The sequence below is a fragment of the Acromyrmex echinatior genome, chromosome 2 (assembly GCF_024713525.1).
Source record: "Acromyrmex echinatior isolate Ae372 chromosome 2, ASM2471352v2, whole genome shotgun sequence".
NCBI classification, from domain to species: domain Eukaryota; kingdom Metazoa; phylum Arthropoda; class Insecta; order Hymenoptera; family Formicidae; genus Acromyrmex; species Acromyrmex echinatior.
In genome coordinates, this window is record NC_141853.1 from 22,643,465 (window position 1) to 22,669,713 (window position 26,249).

Here is a 26,249-nt window from a genome sequence, read left to right on the forward strand (position 1 = left end):
TTCTTTTACCAAGAGAGAGCTATATAAACCACAGAAATTTAAAATACTTAGTTAACGCACAAAAAGTTTATTAATAATAAAATACCTTATATTTTATTTTATGTCTTTAGAAAGTATAATATTCTCTAAAATGTAATAAAGGAATATTGTATGGACTTCTTTTACGAATATAATTTGCACGAGAGAGGAATGCAGCTAACATAAGCCTCTGAGAGAGTAACTGTTCACAGGAAAGAGAGTTTTATCTCATCTCTTCTATATGAGAAACTTAAGACAAATATGGGGCGCTCGTCTCTATCTTCTTTAAGATTACTTACGAGATGTGAAATAAACACAGGGCGAATACAGTAGCAGGGTTAAATAATCAGGATGTTCTTTCACATGTATAATTGTAACAGAAGTGTTATATTTGTCACACATTAGTCTTGATGTCGCAACGTTTTGATCACATATAGATATATGTGCTTGTGTTGTTCTTATGATTTTTTACGTCGTAAGAAAATAATGAAATTGTGAAAGGTATGTACGATTGACAATAATAAAATAAAAAAAAACACACGGAAAATTAATTATAAAGTGTGATTTTTCTTCATGGTAAGCTATTAAGGTTTGGTGGTATGATACAAATAAGAAATTTTTATGAAAAAATGTCTTTATTGGAAAAAAGACTGCGCTCACAAGCTGGATCGATATATCCTATATAATATTTTTTATGCATTCTAATGGAAAGCGGGACCATACGTGGGTGACGGATAATTATTTCTTCCACCGATGTTATTATAACTGCTATCTATGGCATTAGAACCAAACTGGTAGTTGTTATCGTAGTGTCCGCCGCCAGATGGATAGTTGTAACTGCCTTGATTACCTGTAGATATAAAACATCAAAAGATAATGTAATACATACGCGGGATTTCTAATAATAATAAAAATTATACAAGATATATGTGTGTGCGTGTTTAAAAAAAGAATGGAATATTTAATATATATAGGGCTGCCACAAAATTGGAAATGAGGGAAATCAGGAAAATGGCCAGGGAAAACTCAGGGAATTTTGCAAAATTTTTTGGAAAATGAAAATTCTTGCTTTTAAAAAAGTTTAATATGCATACATCACATCTACAGGTTTGGAATACCACCAACTTAACAATTAAATGCATCAGCAACATTAATAGTAATTCACATTGTTATCTCAACAAATAATTTTCAAATCAAGATGAAAATACAAAAAATTTCAAAATACTATTGAAAGCATCAAGGAAAATCATGAAATTTTGTCTGGAAATTAGGAAAAGTTGTAGAATTTTAAGATAAGGAATTTGACAACTCTAATATATTCCAATGATTTATTCTACTTTTACGAGTATCATCTAAAAAATTTGCTTTTCTATAATCCATTCTCAATATTTTTATTTATGATGCACAACAATTAATTCGTACGAAAAAACACACATTCTACACAAAAATTGCAAACAATCTAAATTATCAAAATTATAAGTCGCTTAATTCTATCTCTGATAAAATTAATTTCTTGATTTATATTAATTATATCTATTGCATTCAGTTTTCCACGTGGTAAATATTATTTGTCCTCTGAAGAGCGCTGAACAATGTTTTTAAATACATACATAAGTCAAGTATGATGTACCGCTTGAAAGAGCTGCTTGAAAGAGTTAGGAATAAAATGTTAAATGTTCTACGCTACACACCTCCGGTATATCCACCGCCTCCACCGGCGATAAAACCTTGACCAGCATTGTATCCGGCATTCTGCGTGTTGTACTGATCTGGATAAGTCGGGGTGCCTTCGTACCTGACATCAGCGTGAAAACCGGTCCTCCAGTCGGCGGTGTAAGTGACAATTTGCGTCCTACCGTCCGGAAGCTGCACTCTGTACTCGCCACGAACAGTCTCGCCGTCACTCGTCTCTTGCCTACCGAAATCATTTCCGGTAGCCTGGTCCTTCACGGAATAGCCGAACTCGTAGGCTTTGGGCTGAAGTAAAATCAGATACAAATATTCGCGAATTCATTTCGCTCCTTTATTTTTTTGTAGATGACGTAAAAGATATAGAGAAAGGTAGAGGGATAAAATAAAAGAGGCAACATGTAAAAGTACCGAGATAAATGAGGAAAGATGAGGCATGAAAAAAATAACTGGAATGGATACACATTTATTAATGCAGCAATAACTTATAACGCAACTTCTAGTCAGGACGACAAGCTTTCCTTCCTTCGTCCCAGCAAAGTAGAGCGGACGACGGTGCTGAAGAGAAGCCGCCACGATTTAATCTGGCTCATAGCACACACAACCATCATCGCTACTATCACCAGCAGCGATTCGCTCGCCGACGGGCAGATTCGCGCGAGATGCGAACGCGCATCTCGCGAGCGTTCAGATCCCCGATTAGCTAACCAGCAATAACGATTTACCGTGAATTATGCCCGCGGTCGCGGTTCACCCTATTAATATTGTTACATCATTCCCGTTTGCGCCATACTCTCGCTCTCGGATTCGAATTTGTAGCATCTCGAGACACTTGAACGCGATGCGTTGATCTTCGATTAACGTAATCGCGCCGTGTTCAAACAATGTGCGATTACGGGTAGTAAGCTGAGAGCAGAATATATAAAGCATCTTTCGATCATAGATTTTTAACCTAATTGATTGCGAGATGTATTGTGCAAGCGATGATTTGTTCATTCGAAAGAGATATGATCCTTTTTTTTTCAAGATGTGAGAACAAGCAAGGAATTTAATTTTTTAACTACATTTTATTGTAATAACATAAGGACGTATAAGTATGTTTAATTTACAAATATTTTAATAAATATAATTAATTAAATTAAAAAATGAAAAAAAATGAACGTGTAAAAAATTAAAATGAGATAAAAATTAAAAAATTCAATTTTTAATCATTAAATGATATTTTAAAACAAATGAGTTCTTAACTCTAATCAGTATGTATTCACGGGTCAGTAGATCAGAACATTCTCTTCAACTTTGTTGTGAAAAGTTGTTCATGACAAATATTTTTCATGATCTTATATAATCTTATTCCTTGGATTTTGATTTTCAAAATGAAAAAAATTTAATTACATTAATTTTAAGCAAAGATACATTCAAATTAGACTGGACCTGCGAATAAATTAAGATTAATTATCTGCTGGTATTTTTTAATGTTGAATATTACACGTATCACGCAATTATCGTTTTATATTAACTTTTAATTACTATGATTTAATTTATAAATATTTCAATTACCAAACAATTTTCTCTTTCAATGATGATTAATTAAATAATTTATTGAAACGCTAATTAATACTACTGAAAGTCTCGTAATAAATGTCTTGTTGTGAGAAATGATGTAGTTTTAATATCCATTTGAGAGGTGTGTAGATATCTTATGATGATATCAGCTGCAAATCGTGAGAGATTATAAAAGATAAAAGAAACATCTCTTTCGATCATAATACATTATTAAGTACCTCAAGATTCATCATCCTACACACCGGCTACAAAAAGAATCATAAGGTCATTCAGAAAATAGAGTTAGTTCAAGCTCAGAGCGCACTGAAAAAAACTCATCCTCCGGATGAGATTTATGAAATGAGGTCAGACCTTTCTTTATTCGAAGAGTTCAATGTTACTTCTAAGACATGACCGAATCTAGATCTAAAATGATCAACTTTGACCTCGGGAGTGCCTCACGTTTTCGCAAGAGTCGGTGATACATACATTAGGGGCAAGGATCTAGATTTAGAAAGCAATATTCTGAATCTGCATTCTCTGAAGCACAAAAGAGCGTCTGATTGGTGACGTAATATACTTTGTCCTTAATGTTTCGGATTATACAATCCTCAAAATCATCGATGAAATTTTGATTCATCATGAGTAGTCTTAATTTCATAAATTGAAATCGAAACTTCGAAAATTACCAATGATGTTTTACAAAAATAAAAATATTTTTCTGTCGCTGATTGATACCAATTATTTTGCATTATTTTATAAATGATTTATCAATAAAAAAATGTTCTGCTTAATTACTTAATGAGCGTCTGGGTTAATTACGATCACGCAATTTGAAGCCTGATTTCGTAAAACGTGTTGCATCAGCTATTGAAGTAATCATCGAATGAAGATCAAAGATGATAGGAGGCCGGGATTCGATCCCACGTTATGTCAGATTGTATTGCATAAATTTTTTAATCGGACAATTGCAATATTTCGTCTCTGTAAACATTCTAAATCACTTCTTTTACATTTTACCGATACATCTGTACTAGCATTTACATTGTCAAATTAAAACTGCCAAATTAAACTTTGTAATATTAATCATTCAATTTACAATCACTTTAATTGCTTTTAATAATTAAAAATATTTTATATTGAACATTTTAAGAAACTACTTACTTTTATATCGGATATTAAAAAAATTATTCTAAATTTAAGTATAAGGTTGTAATTATTGTCAAGAAAATATCGATTCTTATTTCGAGAGAAGCTAGTATAAAATAAAAAAAAACAGCACAGATAAAGTTATGATGAAGGCATTGGGACATAGGAGACATTATCTTCAATCGTGCAATTTCATTAAAAGTTGCTTAGGCACAGGTAAGTATTATAAATACCTCGTTGTCCGTGTAATCTTGATTATCGTGTCCTCCACCGTAATGGCTCCCAAATCCATTCCCACCACCTTGTGCCCCATGATGACTTCCACCTGCGTAATTTCCTGGAACGCCGTACTGGTTGCTGAGGGGTGGTTCACAAAGCACAATGCTGATGCTCGCCATCAAGGCGAACAGAACCTGCACAAGAATATTTATTAAATTATTGAAAACGCATAAACATAAATGATATCAATATAAAAATATACTTTATAGAAATATAAATATTAACATTATATAATAAAAAAAACCTGTTCGAAAAATAATTCTATTTGAAGAACTTAATATTCTGCTTAGAATAAATATAAATATTTAATTTCAAAATAAAGAAACACAAATATTCGTTAATTATTTCTGTTTAACATTATTAGACGCAAAGGTAATGAAGCCTGTTACTTCTACAACTAGTTTCTTTCTGAAATGAAAGCAATGAATTTCCAAAGAACAAATTTTTTTAAAAATCTTAAATTTCTGAAGTTTTTATGTATTAGTTTTTACGAAATTTTTTATATGTTGAGTTCATCATTCTTAATATTAACTAATGTAAATAATTTGAATTAAATTAATCACCGGAAAGGAAGAAATTAACTTTTAGGCATATGTTTCAAAGTTAATATTTGACTACGTAGACTAATACGTATAATTCCCATGTACTAAAATACATAACAAAATAATACAACGGTTTAAATTAAAAGGTTTACTTTCAGCGAAACGCTAATTAATTCCTAAAATATTTCCAATGACTTCCCAGGGATGCTTTCCATGCGTCAGATGAGAACGTCAGATGATCAACAACGTGCAAGTTGCGTAGGCGGGAAATTAGACTCATGTGCCTCTATCTTTTCTTCTCTCATTTCTACCATATCGTGAGAAGGTGCACGATATTACATCACAGGCACTTTAAAAACTGACGCAAGACTAAACATAACGGTAAAGGAATCAGAGAGCTCTTAGGCACGTAATCCATGACTTTTCCGCGGGAAAACGTCTTTCATACGCACGATTTTTTAGATAATTAAGTAGCTACTTTAGTACGCTAATGTCTGAGTATAAATGAAGATAGAATCTTGCGTGGGCACAAATTAGTTTCGCGTAATGTTGCAACGGTTGATTAAGCTGACACTTAAAGAAGTAATTATTCAATTTATGCATATTGTACATATAAATATATAGGTAGTATGTATTTTTATTTATAGACATTTTTAATGTATTTAGAATATATTATATATTTTTGTACACACACAATGCATATATATATATATAATATTAAGAGTTGTATAAATTAATAAAATCTGATATATACTTATATATGAATTTGATACATAAAATATAAACTAATTTTGGGAATAATAATAAATTCTACAAATCCCAATATCCCCTAAAAATAGAATTCTCTAATAAAAGCAATGTGAATTAATAGCTTTTACCCCATATATAACACCGCTTGAATTAATAGCTTTTACCCTATATCAGTTAATTAACTTAATTTCTTTAGTAAATAAAAAAGTGCGTAATAGTTGTGTAATAATTATAAGTGTTAACATAAATATAAGTTATTAATCATGACACATCTTAATCTACCTTATGTACATGCAGAGTGTATATATGAATATGCAAATTAAAGTATTGTCCTAATAATAACAGTGTTAATATCGCTATTTACATTTATTGAAAGGTATGGCATATTAGAAATATCCAACATGCATAATTTTTCTTTTATTTCATAGTATTATTATCGTTTTAGTTCTTTACTAATCTAGTTATTGTTTTTATGTACCGATTGTTTTTTTTCTTATCAATTTTGATTGATTTTTTTGTATCACAATTTTCGTTTTACAATATTACAAAGTTCAAATTTATAATAATTTTGTAATATTATAAAACAGCTAAAAATAAAAAATCTTTTTACTGAAATAATATCTTTAAACGTGTAATTAAAATTGATGAATAAAATATAAATAACATATATAATATAAAATTTTAAATTAATATCATGTATATATGATTTTTTTTCAATATCTATTCGAAAAAGAGAAGCAAAAAATGGAAGCAAAGCAAAAAAAACATTGCTTGACATAAAGAATCCTTTATATTATAATCGAGGGACATTCAATAAATACACTTCAAATAAATTTCATTTCATAAATTTAGAATATTTTTAATATTAAATAATAATTGAGGGAAAACAATATAAATTAATATTGCGTACAATTTGCTCAATAAATGGTGATGACAAACAATAGTGAGAAATTAAACATATAAATTTTAAAAAGAATTTAGTTTTATGTATATTGTTTTATATACATCTATATTCTTTTTTGGTCTTTGTAACATTTAATTTTGCAAATTAAGTACTAAGACATTTACCTTGTCCTGATTTTTCTTCAATATGAATCCTATTTTTTCCAATGTTTAGACCGATATTCATAGTTAGTCCTTATATTTAAGATAGTTTTAAGTTGTCATATAAGTCAGTCATAGAACTGTATTTACATCTTAATTGAGATATTACTTAAGATGTTCTTAAAATAAGAACGGACTATAAATAAAACGGCTTTAGACTTTAATCTTCCAATTAGATCAATTTTTTTCTTACTTTTAATTAATTATTAATTTTATACAAATAGTGCCATTAATTAGAAACTTACATTAAAATATGATTCTAATATCAGAATAAGTTTTATAAAATAAGCTCACATATAAATATTTGATGCCAATCTACTAATTGCATGCGTTTACTCAGTAATAGATATCAAGAATTAATGCTCATATAATTTCGCTGATATAATTTCACATACAAGTACATGTAACAATGATTTGTATAATTGCTCGCGAATAAACAAAACACGAGGGTTGATGTGAATTCCTCATACGCGTACTTACGGCTAAATTGAATTCAACGAAATTATATTGATCCTTGCTAGAGACTCACGGCGGATCATTTTGTTTGGTGATCACACTTAGAGCGCGGGAAACCCCCGGAAGCACACCCGCGATCACACGGCGGATTCAAAAGCTTTCCCGAGAGAAAAATAAAAAGCTCAACTGATAACCGATTTATTTATCGAATCACGAGTCTGCACCTTCGTCGAGTAGTGCATTACCTGTCGCACTAGCAAATCCATGCTTGGGGAACAAAGATCGCGGGGATGGGTGGTGGTGCGGGAGACGACGCTTCGGACACCGTTTGAAGTGAAAGAAGAGCACTGGACTGAATGCTGAAATATGGTGACGTTTCGGCGCGCATACTGGTGCTTATATAGAGAGCTCTCTCTCTCTCTCCCTTTCTCGATACTCCGCTTCCACGGAGAAGATCCGTTTCCTGTCGCCGCCGCCGCCACCACCATCGGAGGAGCGAGTCAAGGGATTCGCTCGAGCGGTGCAGCGTAGGCAGTATAAGAGACGGCGGCCGCATATACTCCAGTTCACATAGGGAGGCCGCGTTTGTGTGGAAAGCCCGCGCTTTATTCCCCATTGTTCTCTCAGCTGGCTCGCGCGATTTCGGGCCTCAGGAGCAAGCGAGCGAGCATGGACGAACAGAGCAGAGTGGATCCGATTTGAACCGCGTCTACGCCGCGGAGAAAGCTGATTACTTCATCGCGTGGGACAGCCTGCAGTGCGGTACACCGCTGCTCGCCTTCGAGCGGACTAATTAGGCAATTGAGTCATAATTAAATCGCAGGACCAACGGACACGTACACGGGAGTCCACGAGTGGGTCCACGGGAACGAGCTCGTTAGTTGCCGAGAGATATACAGGACTCCTGTTAAAAGGACGCTGAAGGGAGAGTGCATAGAAAACGCGTAGGAGGATGTTGAGCTGTATAATAATATATAGTTATACTAATTAGTATCATTATTAGAATATATTGTAAAGATAATCTAAAGTCAATATTTATAATAAATAATTGTTTCATTGAGAACTGAAAAGAATTGAATTGATGGATTCAAATTTTTAATTGATTCGTTTAAATAGAATTTATTTTATGAGTCATTTAGGCTAATATTTCGCCATGTTTAAGAAATCATTCTCCACAATTTATAAAAAATAGTCTTTGATACTTTTATAAAAATTAAGTTAATTTTCAATTAATAATTCAAATAATTATTCATTCATCAAATAAAAATGACAAATTTTAAACATAGATGGAAAGAATGATTTTGCTGAAGTATTTAAAAATTTATTAGGTGTTGGAATTAATTCGTAGCGTTTTTTAATGAAAGAATGTTATTTATTTCACATGAGCATTAAAAAATACATTAATGAAAGTACTTCCCATCACTTGTAAAACGCTACGAATTAATTCCAACACCTAATAGATAAATGCAGATCTGAAAATATAATTTTGGGTGATTATCAAAATAATTAAATTTCACTCAAGCTTTTGATTATATTAGATAGATTATATTAGATCATACTAGAATGTCAAAATATTTTGCAGTATTATCATGTTCGAACATTCTACATAATTTATTTTGATAGTCCATTATTTTTAGATCTGTATCTAAATAAATTTTTATTTAAAGATACTTCAGCAAAGTCATTCTTTCCTTACATTAATATCCATAAATTAAAATCGGTGCTTTTTCAATCGTAAGATACGTACGTATATATATACTTATGCTTATTAAATCACATGAAAAAGCTAATTTTATTAGCTACTCTATCTATTGAAGCTGAAATGTCAAATATAAAGTGCTTCACGATTTGATAGAATAAAAAACTTTAACCCGTGAACAATTGTCTATTTACACGCGTCGATTTAAACCGTGTAGATATAAACGCCCCCGAATCCATCAGGATGGATTACATCGAAGAGGCACGCACAGCAGGCGGGTAACATCGCTCTCGTTTAGAAAGTTATGCAATCGAGTCTTAATTATATGGAATCCTCCAGCATGCGCGTTCGCTCCGTAAATCCTGCCTTTCGATCCTCTTTGTATAACGCGTCGTCACCGCGCACGAGGAAGGGCACACACGCTCATCTGGAGCATTACTAACGACGCTCTCTCACCTTTCATTTTTTTCTTCTTTTGTGAATACGCACGCTGATCCCGCGTGTCCTTGAAAGATCTCCGCACGTAACGCAAGCAACGGGGTGTCATCATACTCGTAATATTAATATGCCTGCACTGGTGTGCACCGACAACCGTAACGATATGCTAATGCAACGTATGTAGCTCGTTACGTCAAGCAGTTAGACCGCGTAATACCCAAACGGTGGGTTAATCCTTTCGCTTATAGCGGATCCAATTATGGACATACTTTATCTTCTCATGTAACATTAACAGAAATATATAAGAAAGATGCGTATAGAATGCTCAGTAGCAGAATTTAACGAGAAAGAGATGTAAAGAAAGAAGTAATTTATGATTTTTCTCTTTTGTGTTTAATAGAATTATAATTTTAGAAATGCTCTATATGTCGCAATCTTGAGAAATTCGTAAACGTTGACGTTGTAAAGAAAGGCTATTTTAATATGATTTATCTTATTACCATATGTTACTACCATATGACATGCTAAAAAAATTTACTTCATTCAATATTAAATAGATTGATGGAACTTTCAATTATCGAAAGAATTCAATATGAATATTGAAGAATAAGATTTTTGTAATCAAATATTGAATCTATTATTAATTTTATTAATCTTTTATAAAACAATTTTTTTTAAGTTAAAGAAATTCTTTCGTGCAATACTATATTAATTTCAAATTTCTCAGGATTATGACGTCATAGAATATTTTGAAAACTGAGATTTTATGTAATATAAAAAATTATTTAAAAAATTGATTATCATTAGAAAAATTATATCAATTTAAAAAAAAAAGACTTGATTAATTTAATATCTTCCTCGTTTTCTTGTCTTGAATTTGTTTGGTTTTATGTTTAATTTTTCATTGTAACATCTAAATTGCACTGTATATTATATTATATAGAGAGACCACCGTTGTGATTTAATGAAGGATGACAAAAACATTGCGATGTGACCACCCAGACGGATTGTCATTCTTTACATGCGATACGGTATACGGTTTCGTAGAAGTTTATTTATTTTTAATGACACATCGCTTGTCTCGAAATAACAGTTCCGTTCGTGGATTATTCCACAATTTGTCAACAAGTTGACAGTGTATTATACGGAATCACATAAGTTGGTCTTATAAGTATATTTACCGTTAATACAAGCAACATCATAAAAGTATACATATATTATATGAAAGAAGAAAGATACCCTTGGAATCTCTTCAAATAGATAAATTACATTTAGAAGCGAATTTAATCTGTTATTAATTGAAATGCTCATTAAAGTGTTTGTTCTCGAAATTTTAGAAAAATTTAATGAAATTAGTTTATGTGCATACATATAATGCAAGAAACACAATTTTTATTACAAATCATATTATATAATATTACAAATTATAATTTTATATTATTATTGAATAGATAATATAGTATATTATTAATTTTTAGATATAATAAGTACTTTTATTATGATAAATCATTATTAGGTATTACTACACAAAACTACGTATATTGTGCGTGCAATACAACAGTCATCTTCAAAGACTGCCGGAGTTGACGGGGGGTATCCGTACTGGCACTTAAGCTCAAGTGAGACTTTCCTAAGTGATGCGTTTCACGCGTTGCTTGCTTTCTACAGGAGAACCAGAGAGCCACCATTCAGGAATGCCGCGTGGTGATACAATCTGATTTAAATTTGACGCTATTTGCTCTTCTTACCTATGATTACCTAACAGCAGATAATTCCATTTCGCAATTCAGCGCCAGCGGTCACGCAATCTCTCCCTCATCAACGTCCTCACCACCGGTTGGAATCCCACCACTGTGCGCATAACGACGAGCGATGATTGCTGGTTCATGCCGGATGACTTGCAAAAAACCAGAATAAGTAGCTTTGTCAGTCATAATTGAGGGAGTGTCTTGATAATCACTTTCCTTCTAAATCCGAACCTAAAGCTGAATCTCCAGAAATTTAAGTTTACTTTTGACGAATTTTTATATATTTATCATTTATGGATATTCTTATATATTTTATATATTTATATATATTTTTATTATTTATTAAAAAATAAATTATTTATTTGTAAACTTATATTCTGAAAATAGTAATTCTTTAGTAAAATACATTAATAATTTTAGATGTTAAAAAGATAGTAAAAAAAAAGAAAGAGAAAAGCAAAGTATTTCTCATTAAATTATTTAATTAATAGTAAGTTTAATATTTTCAAAATTTCTTAGGCATTTTTTCTTTAATTTTACAACATTTAGAAAACCAATACACTAAACATTCGGATTAGCTATGATGAGTATCATTAGTATCATCATATTATTCAATAGCTAAATATAATGACGATATGATATTTACATTTTATAGAAGAATATTTTCACGGAAAATTATATTGAAATGAGATGTATCAAATATGCGGTTTTGATACATTCGATGCACACACACGAAAGATTTAACGTTAATTTCGATGTTCCATTTGCTTTAATGTACCTGTTTATTTGATGGAATGTTTGCCTACATTTTTATGCAAGTCCGAAAAATTTTACAACTATTTAACATGTAGATTATTAAATTGTTATGCTATGTTAAGTGCTGTTTGCCAGACTTTTTAACGAGTCAAACAAGAGAATAATTCGTGAATACTGGTATTACGGAAAATCATGCCATGGCTCGCTGAACGATACGCAATGATGCTTTGGGAGATACAGAGAGTGTTAGCAAATTTTATTGCAAATAAAAAATGCAGTTTAGCTAGGCGAATGTGAAACATAATGAAATTGGGCAATGTGGTAGAAAGAAATTAATCTCTGCTGCATATTCACGCTGTAAATACTAAATGTGCTCGTTTTGTGAAATATCGTTTAAATTTATTTAAATTTAAACAATAAGCTATTTGTTTACTCTTTTAAATGTATATTGGTTATATTAAACGAGATAAAGTATATTAAGTTATTAATTGTAAGATAAAATTGTTAGCTCAATCTTACTGTTAACACAAATATTTTAGACAAATTTTATTTTTTTTTCTTATTCCTAATTATTTATGTCGATAATTCAGTTCTCTGAATCTCATAATATATATGTGTATAGTATATATGTATAGTTATATGCTATCTACCGCAGGCATAATATCCATTAATGATAATGTGAGGCTTGTATTAATGTAATTTGCAGCGTATAAATGAGTCAACGATCAAAATAATTGCTACTGTAAATTGCCATAAGTATAAAAAGTATAATATTTTTAATAAATATAAAAAAAGAAAAGGAATGTATGCTCATAAAATTATACGTAAATAGATTTACTTGTAAAAAGCGTGCACTTAAAAAGTTATTAGTGTTAGATGGACATAGATGGATATTTACCTTCTGCAATTTTTGAATAGCATGCATAAATGGAGATTGTATAAATAATTTTTTAACGCATAATTAAATTTGTTTTTTATAAGTATTCTTTGATTTTGTCATACAAATTTTTTAATTTTCGAGAACAATAGTATAATGGTAGAGACTTTAAAAATTTAAATTTAAAAAGTATTTTTAAAACTATAAAATTTTTGTTTAAATTGTTCTCTTATTATTTTAATGTTTAGAAAAATAGAAATTGATTTTCTTCAAGAAAATATTTCATCCCTGAATAGAGATGATGAGAATACTTACGATAAAATACCTGCCTCTTTAATTCATTAATATTTATTCAATAAGGGAGTGGAAGTGAAAAAGGTTCCGACGTACGTTTTCTTAAGAATTACGTTTTTTACAATTAATAAGATCTCAACGTAGTAAAATTTGTAAAAATAAACAAAAAATTTAGATTTATGATATAAAATATATGAATCTATATCAATAAAAATAGAATCAAAATATATAGAATAAACAACAGATCGAGAAATATAACTTATGAAAGTAGAAAATATATTGTACAAAACTTACACATGCGTTTATTCTATTATCGGATTATCATAACTATCGCATTGTATTAGCAGTAACGGTATTAAATCGTGCTTTCTTTGCGATTAATAATTGTAATACAATTTTTTTATATGTTGTAATATTTGTGAACTACCGCCTTTCTCTCATTTGTTTAGAATAGTAATAAAATAATTTTAGATATTTATACAATAATGCAAGATAAAAAAATATAACATTTTTCCACATAAAATATAATAAAAATATAACACTAATGTAAAATTATAAAATAGTTAAAAATCACTATTATAAATTAGAAAATACACAGCAATGTTGATAGATAAAGAGATTTTCAATAATAAATATATATATAATATTAAAAAACTAAAATTTGTGTCACAAATAAGTCTTCGTCGATATAAAGGAAATACTGTTAATTAGCTCTTTCCTATTCATACATAATATCTATTCTTCAATGATCAATCGCATGAATTATTCTGAAACATTCAAATAACGCAAGAGAGTGCAAGAAACATCTAAAATATATTCGAGAAACATTTGAAAGAATCGAAAGTCCTTTAGACATTTTTTTGTAATGTACTTTCGACGCTTGTTTAATGTTACTATTACTATTATAGGCCATTACATTAATTCTCTACTTTACTAGCAGTATTTTCGTCATACTGAATGGACGGTACCATAGGTGGCTTGAAGCCATATTCCATTTTTGATTGTCTGAAACTTCCGTGCTGCGTTTCCGGCTGCCTGGATTTTCTCATATTAGCTAATGATTGAGCGGTATTCGTGGAGAACTGCGGTGACTTTGTTTGAGAGAACACTTTGCTCTGTGAGGTTTTACGCGGAGGCGTAGGACCTACGTATTCATCCTTGCCTGATTTATCCTTCTCCACTAGATTGTACAGGATCTGCCGTCCAAAGGACGGTATCGTGTATGACGTTGTGGTCGTGTGCGGTCGCAGCATTACGTGACTGTTAAACTTTTTCGGTAGTATCACCAATTTAACATTGGAAAAATGTGCCGTAGGAACGTAGTTCTTGCCGACGTCGATATTATAACTGTATGCCGAAGGTCTATTATAAGGAACGTTGTAAAACTGCGATGAGTTCGTCTCGCTCTGTGACGGCGACACGAATGTCAAGCTATTGGCAGCACTATGGAAATTAGCGTTTCCTCCAGTAAAAATCACCTCTTGCGGCTTCTGATAATATTTTGTAAATCTAGTCTCGGTCGAGCTGCTGCTTTCAATCGGCCTGTCCGTGCTCGCACGATACGGCCGAGGAGGTAGCGAGGAAACCACCGGCTTCTCCGTGGTCTTCTCTATCGGCACCGTGGTATGCGTTGGCTGGTTGAACGGTGCCACCGGGTATGCCGGGTAAACCGCCGGTAATCTCACGTGCAACGGATACGGAGGAGGCTGCACTACTAATCGCTGGACCGTATATGGCACCCTTTTCTCGACCACCCGTTCAATGTGGAGCGGATAGATGTGTGGCAGACGGATCTGCTTCTCCACCACACGCTCGACCGGTACTTGCACGGGATGCAGCATCGGTACCGGCACCTTCTCAGACATCGGAATCTTCTTCTCGATTTCGATCGGATGTGAGTGCGGCATGTGAATGGTTTTCTCGATCGGATGGGGCCGCGGAATCGGCACCATGAAGCCTCCGTTCGCAGACGATCCCTCGGGAATTATCCTAAGAAGAAGTTGCGTAGCTTCCGGTCGCCTTATCTCCGGCGATCGGAATGAGTGCTGGTAATCATACGGTTGATTTGATTGCGGCTGCTGCACCGAATACTGATACGTATTTGGTACGTACGGTTTTACACGCTCGCTCGCTGTTTCTTGTTTCGTTGAACCTACAACAAGTTTCCCGCGTGGCGGTATGCCGTTATCATTGCCGTTAAAATTATGTCGTACATTGGATTGATCGTATAACGTGTCATCAAATTGATTCGGGGCCAACAGAGCGGGCTGTATGCCGTTGTATTTGAACGACTGCAATTCAAGGGCCGTTTGCTCGTGAGTACCCGATGAATACTTATTGTTAGTGTTGACAATCGAAGCTATCGGTCTGCCAACGTCGTCCTCGAGAGCATTGTATTCGTGCTGATTAAGCTTTTGCGAGAGATGCGGGGATGTGTGGGTTTTAATATCGCTCTTTTTGTCCTGGTCATTACCTGGAACGGAAGTCAATATTATATTAATGCATTATATACCGCATTCCATCACGTATGGGTGAAAACTGGCAATTTGTAGTGGCGCTGATGCGTGCTTTGATAGTGCGAGTAATATTACGCGCATATGAGCATTAATTCGTCGTTGCACGTTAATATAAGTTTGCGTCATGTAGACTCCTTTCCGTATTGAAGAAATTTGGTGAAAGTTAATATTATCTTGAAATTATTATTAGGGCAGTTCTTTAACTTTAACGTTCACATAAGATTTTGAGCGGAATGACGATTTGAATGATAAAAACAAAGATTACTATTAATAATTAAAAATAAATAAATTAAATGCAAATATATTACTATAACATTAATTTCTATTATATTTTGAATAAACTTAAATGACTTTCTATAACCGGTATTTTTACTTCAAAACCGTCTTTAAGTAGCAAGCTGACGTTATTAATAACGTGTCGTTATTTATTACTAAAGATGTATTAATAATTATGTATATTACCTTGATAAATATCGTAAGTTGGTCGCAATTCTGATTGCTCGATCTGATCATATAGTTGGTTCGATTTCTGCCAATTCCCAATATTATTCGTTTCGATAACACCGAGGTTTGACGTCTGTTGAATATACTCCGGAGGATAATGAATCTCTTGCACTGGCGCGGTATGGAAGAGCTCGATGGACTTTTGAATCTCAACAGAGGTATCAGGAACTTTTTTTATATCAACCTCAACTTGTTTCTCAACTTCGTCCCGTTCAAAATTCTCATCTTGATAATCGATATGTGATTGATTGCCATTGTTCTTGACAAATTCCTTATTCACAGTAGATAGACGTTGTAAATCGTCTTGAGGATAATCCTGGAGATAATCCATCGCGACAGATTGCTCACTATTATCTATCAAACTAGCTTGATTGGCGTTCACCAGCGTGATTCCGACTTGCAGAGGGTTCAGCATGACCGAGGATGTTATTGAAGCCGCCACTTTTGAGCCTCCAGTGTTAGTCTCCGAGGTAATCTCGGCGTTCTCGATTGGTTTGTACGCTTCGGATATATCATCCATATAATCAACCATCTCCTGAGTATCAGGCAAATCGGCCACTATGATGGGACCTGAAAATCTTGTTTGAAACGAAGGACTAATCTCTACAGTCGTCGATGTTCTCACGTTTTCCGATTTTGTAGTAGACTCCACAGATTTCTCCGTGATTTTTTCATTGACGGTATCATTATGCACTCGAGATGATCTTGCTTGTGGTGTCGGAAGAATTTCGGGCACGACATCGTTCTCGAGAATCGAAGCAATGTTGCCTGACAAGTTTTCCGTTGTAATTTCACTGAAAATTTCATCGAAATTCTCCAATGTTTTAGACTTAACCATTTTGGAAGCATCAGAAGACGATTCATCTGCTAAACTACTTTCCTTTTTCAGTGCGAGCACAAATGGTTCTTGAGTAGCTGATGTATAAGGCCCTTTATAGTTATCTTCATTTTGAAGAGGCAACATAGTACTGCTGAAAGACTTCGTGTGCTTGTTATCTTTTCGATCTTCGCTCGTCGAAATGATAGTCCTGACAATTGTTCTGTCATGTGGATGATCTTGCCGGACTTTTTGTCCAAAATTGCCGGCATTTTCGACAAGAAACACATCATCGGAATACCCTGGTTCGAGACTTGAATATTCTTTAAATGGATACTTGTTGGTTGTCTCTAAATGGACACTTGTCTTGGCGAACGACGTCGCATAAATTGATCCTAGCGGCGAGGAATCGGTCTTCGAAACACCATTCGATCCTCCTTCCTCATCGGCGTGAACTGCTGATCTACTTAGTTCGACATTCGCGAAATTACTAGAATCTTCTTCATCTTCGATGTCCGTTTGTTCAGAACTCTTTTCTTCTATCACATAAGGTTGTACTATCTGTTTCACCGGCAGATCATGAACTTTTGTATCAACAGCCTGAAAAATAAATAAATTAAAACAATTGTCTACAGAAAATTTACGGTTATTATATATGAATATATTATATGATATTCAATTTTTTAATTAATGTTTTAGATATAATATTACAATTATGATTATAGCACATTAGCACATTATTAATTAATTATTAATATATAAATGTAGAACTGAATAAATTTGTAAATTTATACTAATACCCATCCAAAAATAAATTTTAGAAATATATAATTTCTATGAAAACATCATACTTTGCATGTATTTGTAGAAATTATAATATACATATAAAAAAAGCTAAAATTAAGTAAAAGATTATTGAAAGAAGTAAAATATTGATAATAAAATATTATTTATTTCATTTTGTAATATATACTTTACTTTCTTTTCAATCTTCAGTTCTTGTGTGATAGACATGTAGAATTTATAAGAAAATAAAATTAAACTCCAATATAAATGCAACTATAATTATCATTTTTCATTAATTAATTTATAATTCATTAGAATGTTTATTTGAATCATCCGTTCGAGAGAATTTATTTTAATTTAATTTATTTTATTTTATATTTTTTCCGACTATGTAATTTATTGTATGATATTAAGAGGCATTTCCCTATTTTATTTATTTTCTTGAGCAGCCTTGATTCCTGTTTGATGTCGCTTTTAAATTATTTCAAACGCTCATTAAATATAAAACTTTCTTCATTTTATCACCTTAAAATCGCTCGTTTATTTTTTTTTCAACTCTTTCTGCAATATCTGACATCAGTGTTGTTAACCGGAGGAGGAAATGAGATACTTGATCGCATCCAAGCGCCACGGATCTCCAAACGAAGCAAATCGCGGTGACCCAGAAGATTTTACAAAAAGAAGGCGAAGTATAGCGAAGTCTAGCGTATCATGATAAAAAATCCATGTGCTTTGACTGTTCCAAAACAAATCGACACACTTTTTTGTGAAGCAAAAAAACTAACGTAGTGACTAATACATTACACACACATACACACAGATATATTAGGTGTTGGAATTAATTCGTAGCGTTTTTTAATGAAAGAATGTTATTTATTTCACATGAGCATTAAAAAATACATTAATGAAAGTACTTCCCATCACTTGTAAAACGCTACGAATTAATTCCAACACCTAATATATATATATATATATATATATATATATATATATATATATATATTGAGAGAGAGAGAGAAAGAGAGAGAAAGAGAAAGAGAGAGAGAGAGAGAGAGCTATTGCTCTTATGGTTTCGTCAGTGAAAGAGCAATATTTTCCAAAAAGTTTATAACACATCAAGTTTTTTGATCATTTAACATAATCCAAGCGATCAACTTTCTCTAAAACGCGAATTATTGTCCCGTAAAGATATGGACATGAAAATCGATAAAAATTTGTTGTTAAAGAAATGAACTGTCAGTAAGTTTCACTGAGCAGATTCTTATCACTGCTACAGATAATTAACCAGATCTCGAAAAGAATCGAGTGAAGCTCTGGTTATATGGGACGGACACACCCATTAAAAAGAATCTACAGCACCCCGTAGTTTCCCGTCGTAATCCCGCACGATGATCTTTTCGCATCGCGCGGGAGATCGGCGTGGCGTCTGAAAATAACGCATCTGACGGCCGCCCGGCGCGAGAGAAAGGTGCAGTTACGGTACCGACATCGATCTCCCTTTCTCCTGTGGCGTTCGAGAGAGAAGAAAGGAGAAACGAGAAAGATGCGTCGCATTCCTGTACCGAGCGCAAAAGAAAAACCAGTGAGAGTCGAGTAAATCCCGATGGTCCAGCGAGAATGAAGCGGAGCTGATACGTCCTCAATAATCCACACCGATTGGACCCTTTACTTTCTCCTTATATGCCGAAACCACATATTTTGCTTTCTTTCACAATAGGTATTTCTGTATTTTTAATTGAACGGTTCGATATAAAAAAATTAATTCAATTAGACTGAAGCTATATTCCTTTATTGAATAGATCATATAAATTATGAATTTGCTTCACTCTTTAATATTAAAACTTTCATTTATAATATTTACATTTCTCAACGTTTCTCAACGTTTCAATTCTTGAGTAATTATACACTTCAAATAATGTTCTTACAACTACCAATTAAATATAAATCAAGATCTGCTTGAATTTAATTTAAAAAAATTTAGTTGTCTATTTGTTCAACACATAAAGCAACATTAATTAAACGGAATTCTCTTTAATTTTTAATAAATTAATTAATTTTTACAAATGGTAATTCGTTATACACATACACATATTTTTCTATAAGAAATATTATATATTTATTATTATATATTTAGAGAAAATTAACATATTTTTTTTAGATTTGTCTACTTTTTACGATATTCAAATTTTTTCCATTTATTTTATTTTGCCATTGACCCACATTTGAACAGTGTTCTTAGTAAACTAGAAGCGTCATAACTTTTTGCGTGTGTTACGGATCTGTGATACTGCATGGATGCATAAATATTACGAATAAATCAAGACTTAATTGACTGTCGTTTGGCTTATCCGACACAGATACGGAGAGAAGTGGTGCATTAAGATAATAATAATGAACAGTGTAGTTTTTTATGGGGCAAGTGTGCGTCAACAAGAAATAACCATAACTTTGTGTCGAAGCACTAATAGTCTGCTGCATAAAGAGCGGGCAGTCTTATCTTTCTACTTTAACATACCTATAATTTATATACATATGTATAAACACATTAAAAACAACTTTCTCCATACATTGTTCTCGTAAGGAAATATTAACTAAATGTATTATTATAAATTATTTCTGCATATTTTACTGATTAAATCAAAATAATGTGTTTGAAGAATGTCTTAAAGCAAATGCATATTTAGTGATTTCTGATTTTCTTATTTATTGGCCTTTTGGTTGTCTAAAAACCATAAATGTCGGTAAACCGTATCTTTAAATAAGTTGAAAGAATAAAATTAAAAGATTCGCAAGGTATAACATTAATTTAACCAATCTTTTTAAAAGCTTGAAATAGTCGTTCAAGATATAATTTTCTCAGCTCTTCGACTGGAAAATTTCAATCTCGGCTATTAATCGTACACTTGACAAACATTGATCGATTCGTTTTCTCTGCGTTGCATGACATTGTGTAACACACGATGGTGCGCGATGGTGCATTTCGTTGGAACAACGGCAATTACCGGCGGATGAATTTACGTCCGCGTGTGGCCACTTTCACTGGTGAGTTTCCTTTTAACGCGAAGAAAATACACACTCGTCATGCCCGCCGGCGCATTCTTTGTCGCGTTTTACCTTGTCCCTGACAACGTTCCGCGAGCGCACCTTTTAATTCAACCTCAGAATTTGTATAATAGCAATTGCATCAATTTCACCCGGAATGCACTCGAAACAACCGCGATTAAGCCACCCGCTGACGCGATTCACGTCTGCACGACGCGGAATTTTCACCGTTTATCCTTAAACGGGTTAAAGTGTATTTTATTTCGCGTGAGAGAGTATAAAGAAATAAGGACTTCTACCTTATTACAAGAAAACATTCACTTTTACTCGACAGAGTAAAGCTATTTAATTAAAAAATTAATGTTTAAAATTTATAAAAAATGTCTCAACGTTCAGAGAAATTTTATATTAAACACATATATAAATACGTGCCTATACACGTTCTTTATTTTCATGAAAATTAATAAAAATAGAGAGAGAGAGAGAGAGAGAGAGAGCGAGAGAGAAGTTTTATTTTTACATTATTAAATTGTACAAAAAAAAATAAATTTTAATTTTATTATAAAGCTTAAAATTCTTGTTCTTCATGTTGTTTTATTTTCGATATGATTTTTTATTAACTTTCATATTAATTTTAAAAATATAGAATTATCAACTTTAACTTAACTTATACTTGGTATTTTAGATAATATACATATAAATACAAAATTAACACTTTTATTCTTAATCTCTTCTTTTAAATAATGATATTTCATCAGTAAAGAACTTCTTGGATAAGTAATTTTGTATTGTATTAGAAATTTCTTGGCAAACAAAGCGAAATTCCGACACAAAAACATGAAAATTTCCAGAGTATGCAAATATAAATGTGCGCGAAAGTATTCGACTTTCTTAGTTCTACGATTTTCTCTACATTGATTAAATTTCAAAATTCTGTTATTGGCGTAAACTCATTCCAATTTTATAAATTAATTAATCTTATATATTTATATTTTTTATTATTCACATACAAAATATTTAATTTCAGATTTATTTTAATTCTATGTATTATCCGCGAATTAATATTTCATTTTATCAATAAATTCTATCATTGTACATCGTGACGAAAATGATGTGAAGCAAAATTAATTGTTCGCGTTTTTCAATGGAAACAGTCGGCGCTTCGCGAAAGACATTTTAGAAAAGGTGGGAACCGCAGCCAATGAATTATTTCGTGTGGCACAAACGTGTTGCAAGTGAAAATATTCTCTTTCTCTCTCGGTTCCTCGAAACCGCGACATTCACTCGATCTATGCTAGCTCCCAGCTGTAATTCATCTCGGCTCGTCGCGCCTATACGTAAAGTAGCACTTGAATGACGCGCCGCAAGTAGATCGAGGTTAAAGATTTCTATGCCCCAAGGTTAAGGATGTTTGTAAGCACTATATTCGCCTAAACTCTAGGGCCTGTCGTAGCTAGGTATCCCCTGTGGTTATTATCGGAATGAAAAGAAACTTTTTTAATGACACACGCGCCTCAATCATCTTTGGACTTTCTCTACCGCGTGTAGGAACCATTGATTTAGATTTTATTACAAATATTTTCAGCCATTAATATCATTTTCAATGTCAATGTCACTTTCTATAAAAGCAAACTCTTAAAACCTCTCTGAAATTTGAATTGAAAATAAATTAAGATGGAATTTATATTTTTCTTATATTTTTTCAAGGTTTGTATAATTTATGGATTATTAATTTTTTAATGAAATTGCTTATAACTAAATATAAAATTTTTAATTTAAATTTTTGTATCACATAATTTAATGTAAATAAATATTAAAACATTATATTTTAATAATTTATTCAAAAAAATTCACTACGCTAATGATTCATGTGATGTTCTATATTATAATTTAATACAATATGATTTGCCGAATTTACCTTTTCACCATTCAAATTTGCGATGTTGTGTTCCGAAGATGCAGTTATGAATGCCGCCCATGTTATAAGAGCAACCTGTAAGAAAAGTTATCATAATACATCCTGTACGTAAAAAAAAATGACACTGTTATCTACTTTGACGTAAAAATATGAATAGCTGTAGATTTATAAAAATGCATTTGGTCGTAAAAATAAAATGCAATACAATTTAATTTTTAAATATAAATAATTTCAAAAATTTGGGAACACACCTGCGATTTTTTCGCATTTCATAAAGTTTTTTTTTATCTTAATGGAAAAAAGTTTTTAATTATACATTTTGAAGCGCAAAAACAAGGCTTTAAATCGGCGATTGAATTTTTTTTACATTATATTCCTAAATCATATAAAATTGAAAATTGATACTTTTTACAATATTTTTGTTTTACTTTAAAGTGCTGCAGTTTGAGAAAAAACATTTGTTGTATGTGCTTGATTTGTACAACTTTTTCTCAAAATTTTTCAAAAATTTTATCCAACACTATCAATTTTAAAAGTCCTTAAAAAATTTTGTAAAAATTTATATGAATCAAACATTATAACAAACATTTTTGTCTAAATTTTTTAGTTTCAAAGTTAAAAAATATTTTGGAAAAAGTAAATTTTTATATAATAAAAAAATTTGATCTCTGTGAAAAATCATTGTATCACTTTGTTTCAAGAAGCATTTAAAAGTTTAAAAAGCTTATTTTAAAATAGTTTAATATTAAATTTTGTTTTATCAAATAGGAACGGTTCAAAGCAAGATAACAAATATCATTCTCAATTTTATGTGAACAAAATGTATAAAAAATTCAAACACGGATTTGAAGCTTTATTTTTGTATTTAAAAATGCATAATTCAAAATTTTTCTACATTTTTTTTTCGCAGAGATATGTAACTTTTTGTGAAATGCATGAAAACCACAAGTGTTTCCAAACTTTTGGCCGGCACTGTTTATGTAATAAAATAAATAGAATAAGATTTTGAAAGAAGGGAAAAGAGAACATAATTAAACTTATATGTTTATCATGATAAACAAGTTTTATAAAATAAATTTTTCACTTTTCCCTTTCAATAAAGATAGATCTAATGAAAATTTTAAATAAGATTATTATTTTACACTATTTATTGACTTTAAAAACTATAATTAACATTTGTTGAGATAAACACACACACACACACACACACACACACACACACATTAGATATAAAATGAAATAGTATAACATACAATAAAAAATGAGGATAGTTTTAAATTATTCTATTAACACTCATTTTCTTTTAGTTAGTTCATAATTAATATAATAATATTAAGAGATAAAACTATATGTTATATATTATATTTTTAAAATTAATTTTTTAATAGTTAAATAAATTTAATATATAAAAATTCTATTTTATATTCAACTATTATCTTTATTTACATTCATTAAGTTCTTTATAATTGTTCAAAATTCAGAATTTATTTTAAATTTATAAATACGTAATGTTAAGATATTAATTATAAAACATAAAGTTTCTTATTTTTTTGTCATATTTAAATTTAGTTAGTTAAAACACGAGTAATCACTAGCTGAAATATTGTCCCGAAGATTACATGATTTCATATGATTTTATCTGATTACAAATAATTTTTTTCATTATATATGAAGTAATTTGGTAAAATATATGATTTTATTTAATTAATTTTAATATTATACAATGACTTCTCGTGGTTGCATATGTAATTATCGGATTATACGTAGAGAATTTTTCATACGAATTTTATAATGATTTCGAGGAATCTGTCCCACGATTACATTAAGTGGTTACCCCCTCGTAAAATACTATAAGTGCAAGAAGGAAAAAACATAAGAACCAATTTAATTAACTTACAGCGTAGAGTCTCATATCTTCTGCCTTAATGCATTAATAAGCAAGAGTTTTGGACAAATTGCACAAGTTCTCCGCGTTATGCTCGGCCGATGATCTCCGGTCCTCTTTACACGCTTCTAGTCGCGCGATGTTTTTCGCGTACCCGACGCATGCACTCCGCAACGAGACAGTGTGTACTACTTCATCTTGACGCGATACAGTTGACTTAAGCCGAAGCTCTAGTTATCCCCACGCCAGCGAGAAGCCGCGGCAACCACCTACGAAATCCCTCCAGCATCCGCAATGCACGCCTCACACTCCTCACTTGTCGCTTACCTGGCGATCGGAGGAAGCAAGAGAGCTCCTTGAGTTAAATGATAAAGAGAGAGGCAGAGACAGTCGTGGAGGGTGAATGGCTTGCAGAGATTAGCGATGGATATACGATGCGATAGGTATAGGATGCACGTTTCCGTATCAGTCGATGGCGGAAATTAACTCTTGGCAAATCTCGAGTTCATTTTCAAACTGGAATTCAAATTAAAAAGCACTTATATGGATTTCTCAGGAAATCGTGTCTTTCTGCAAAAATTTACTATTCTGCGGAGACGAGTAATTTTAATCATCTTATTTCGTAAGATGATTTAATATGTAATGATTTTTCTGGTCTTAAAGTTATTATTATTAATATGCAAAATATATAATCAAAGATCTTTCGTTTGTTTGGATTTTTGTTGTCTTGTATTCATCAGTAGCGGAACGCAAGGTGGTGAAAGTGACATTGGCCGCTTGAAGAGGGGATTTTAATGACTCTTCAATTTTCCTCTCTTTCATTCGCGAATGTTATGCACATCGTTATACTTGCGGCACTTCGATTTCACCGAAGCAATTTGATTAATTTTTGGACAGATGTTGGGTAAAGCATATAGATCGCGAAGACCATTTTTTTTATTATTTATCTAAAAAAATGTATGAACGTGGAAGTAAAAAACGTGAACAAATAAAGTATATTTTACAAAGAAGGAATTACTTTAAGATTAAAAATTGTAAGTATTACTTTTAAATACTTTATCTCGATACCTTTTATGTAAAAATACAAAGCTTAGTAATAAGATACAAATTAGAGACATGATTCTTATGACTTGTTATGTATGTTTGTCTCAATTTATGTCTGTCTTAACTTATGCATGTATAAATAAACGAAGAATTAAAGAAAACTGATTTATAAAATTTATTAAAATTATTTATCTTTTTTTAAAATTTTTAAATGAGCACTTTATCTTAGAGTAAAAATGATATTATTTAAAAAATAAAACTCGAACTGTCATTAAATTTACTTTACAAAAATTATCAACGTTTATGACTTATAAACTATTGAACTTTCTCCATATATATATATATATATATATATATATGAGAATCATAATATAATATACGCAATCATAGCTTTCA

The 26,249-nt window shown here is 31.6% G+C and overlaps 2 protein-coding genes across 3 annotated transcripts; both read right to left on the reverse strand.

Annotated features, from left to right (window-relative positions):
* Positions 1-634: 634 nt before the first annotated feature.
* On the reverse strand, positions 635-7,938 carry LOC105150941 (uncharacterized). Its single transcript, XM_011064339.2, has 4 exons — positions 7,775-7,938; positions 4,632-4,811; positions 1,710-1,995; positions 635-868 (listed from the first exon to the last, which is right to left on the reverse strand). Exons 1-4 carry the CDS (start codon positions 7,793-7,795, stop codon positions 720-722), a joined length of 636 nt encoding a protein of 211 aa, XP_011062641.1. The 5' UTR covers positions 7,796-7,938; the 3' UTR covers positions 635-719.
* Positions 7,939-9,685: 1,747 nt separating this feature from the next.
* Positions 9,686-25,199, reverse strand: LOC105150999 (uncharacterized). Of its 2 annotated transcripts, XM_087402876.1 has the most exons (6): positions 24,822-25,199; positions 22,925-22,999; positions 16,320-17,778; positions 14,310-15,814; positions 11,415-11,563; positions 9,686-11,328 (listed from the first exon to the last, which is right to left on the reverse strand). In XM_087402876.1, exons 1-5 carry the CDS (start codon positions 24,834-24,836, stop codon positions 11,453-11,455), a joined length of 3,165 nt encoding a protein of 1,054 aa, XP_087259002.1. In that variant the 5' UTR covers positions 24,837-25,199; the 3' UTR covers positions 9,686-11,328; positions 11,415-11,452. The 2 variants fall into 2 exon arrangements, with proteins under 2 accessions (XP_087259002.1, XP_011062728.2); XM_011064426.2 differs by lacking the exons at positions 9,686-11,328; positions 11,415-11,563 and having other exon boundaries at positions 13,600-15,814; positions 24,822-25,196.
* Between the last annotated feature and the right edge of the window lie 1,050 nt (positions 25,200-26,249).

Bases quoted from the DNA above. Each gene is read 5' to 3' on its own strand.
- LOC105150941 (XM_011064339.2), bottom strand. From the start codon at position 7,795: ATGGATTTGCTAGTGCGACAG. The intron at 4,812-7,774 runs GTAATGCACTAC...ATTCTTGTGCAG, and splicing joins TGGATTTGCTAGTGCGACAG to GTTCTGTTCGCCTTGATGGC. The intron at 1,996-4,631 runs GTATTTATAATA...ATTTTACTTCAG, and splicing joins AAGATTACACGGACAACGAG to CCCAAAGCCTACGAGTTCGG.
- LOC105150999 (XM_087402876.1), bottom strand. The intron at 15,815-16,319 runs GTAATATACATA...CTTCCGTTCCAG, and splicing joins AACTTACGATATTTATCAAG to GTAATGACCAGGACAAAAAG. The intron at 11,564-14,309 runs GTACCGTCCATT...GTTTTTTGCAAG, and splicing joins ATGGCTTCAAGCCACCTATG to TCATCCGGCATGAACCAGCA.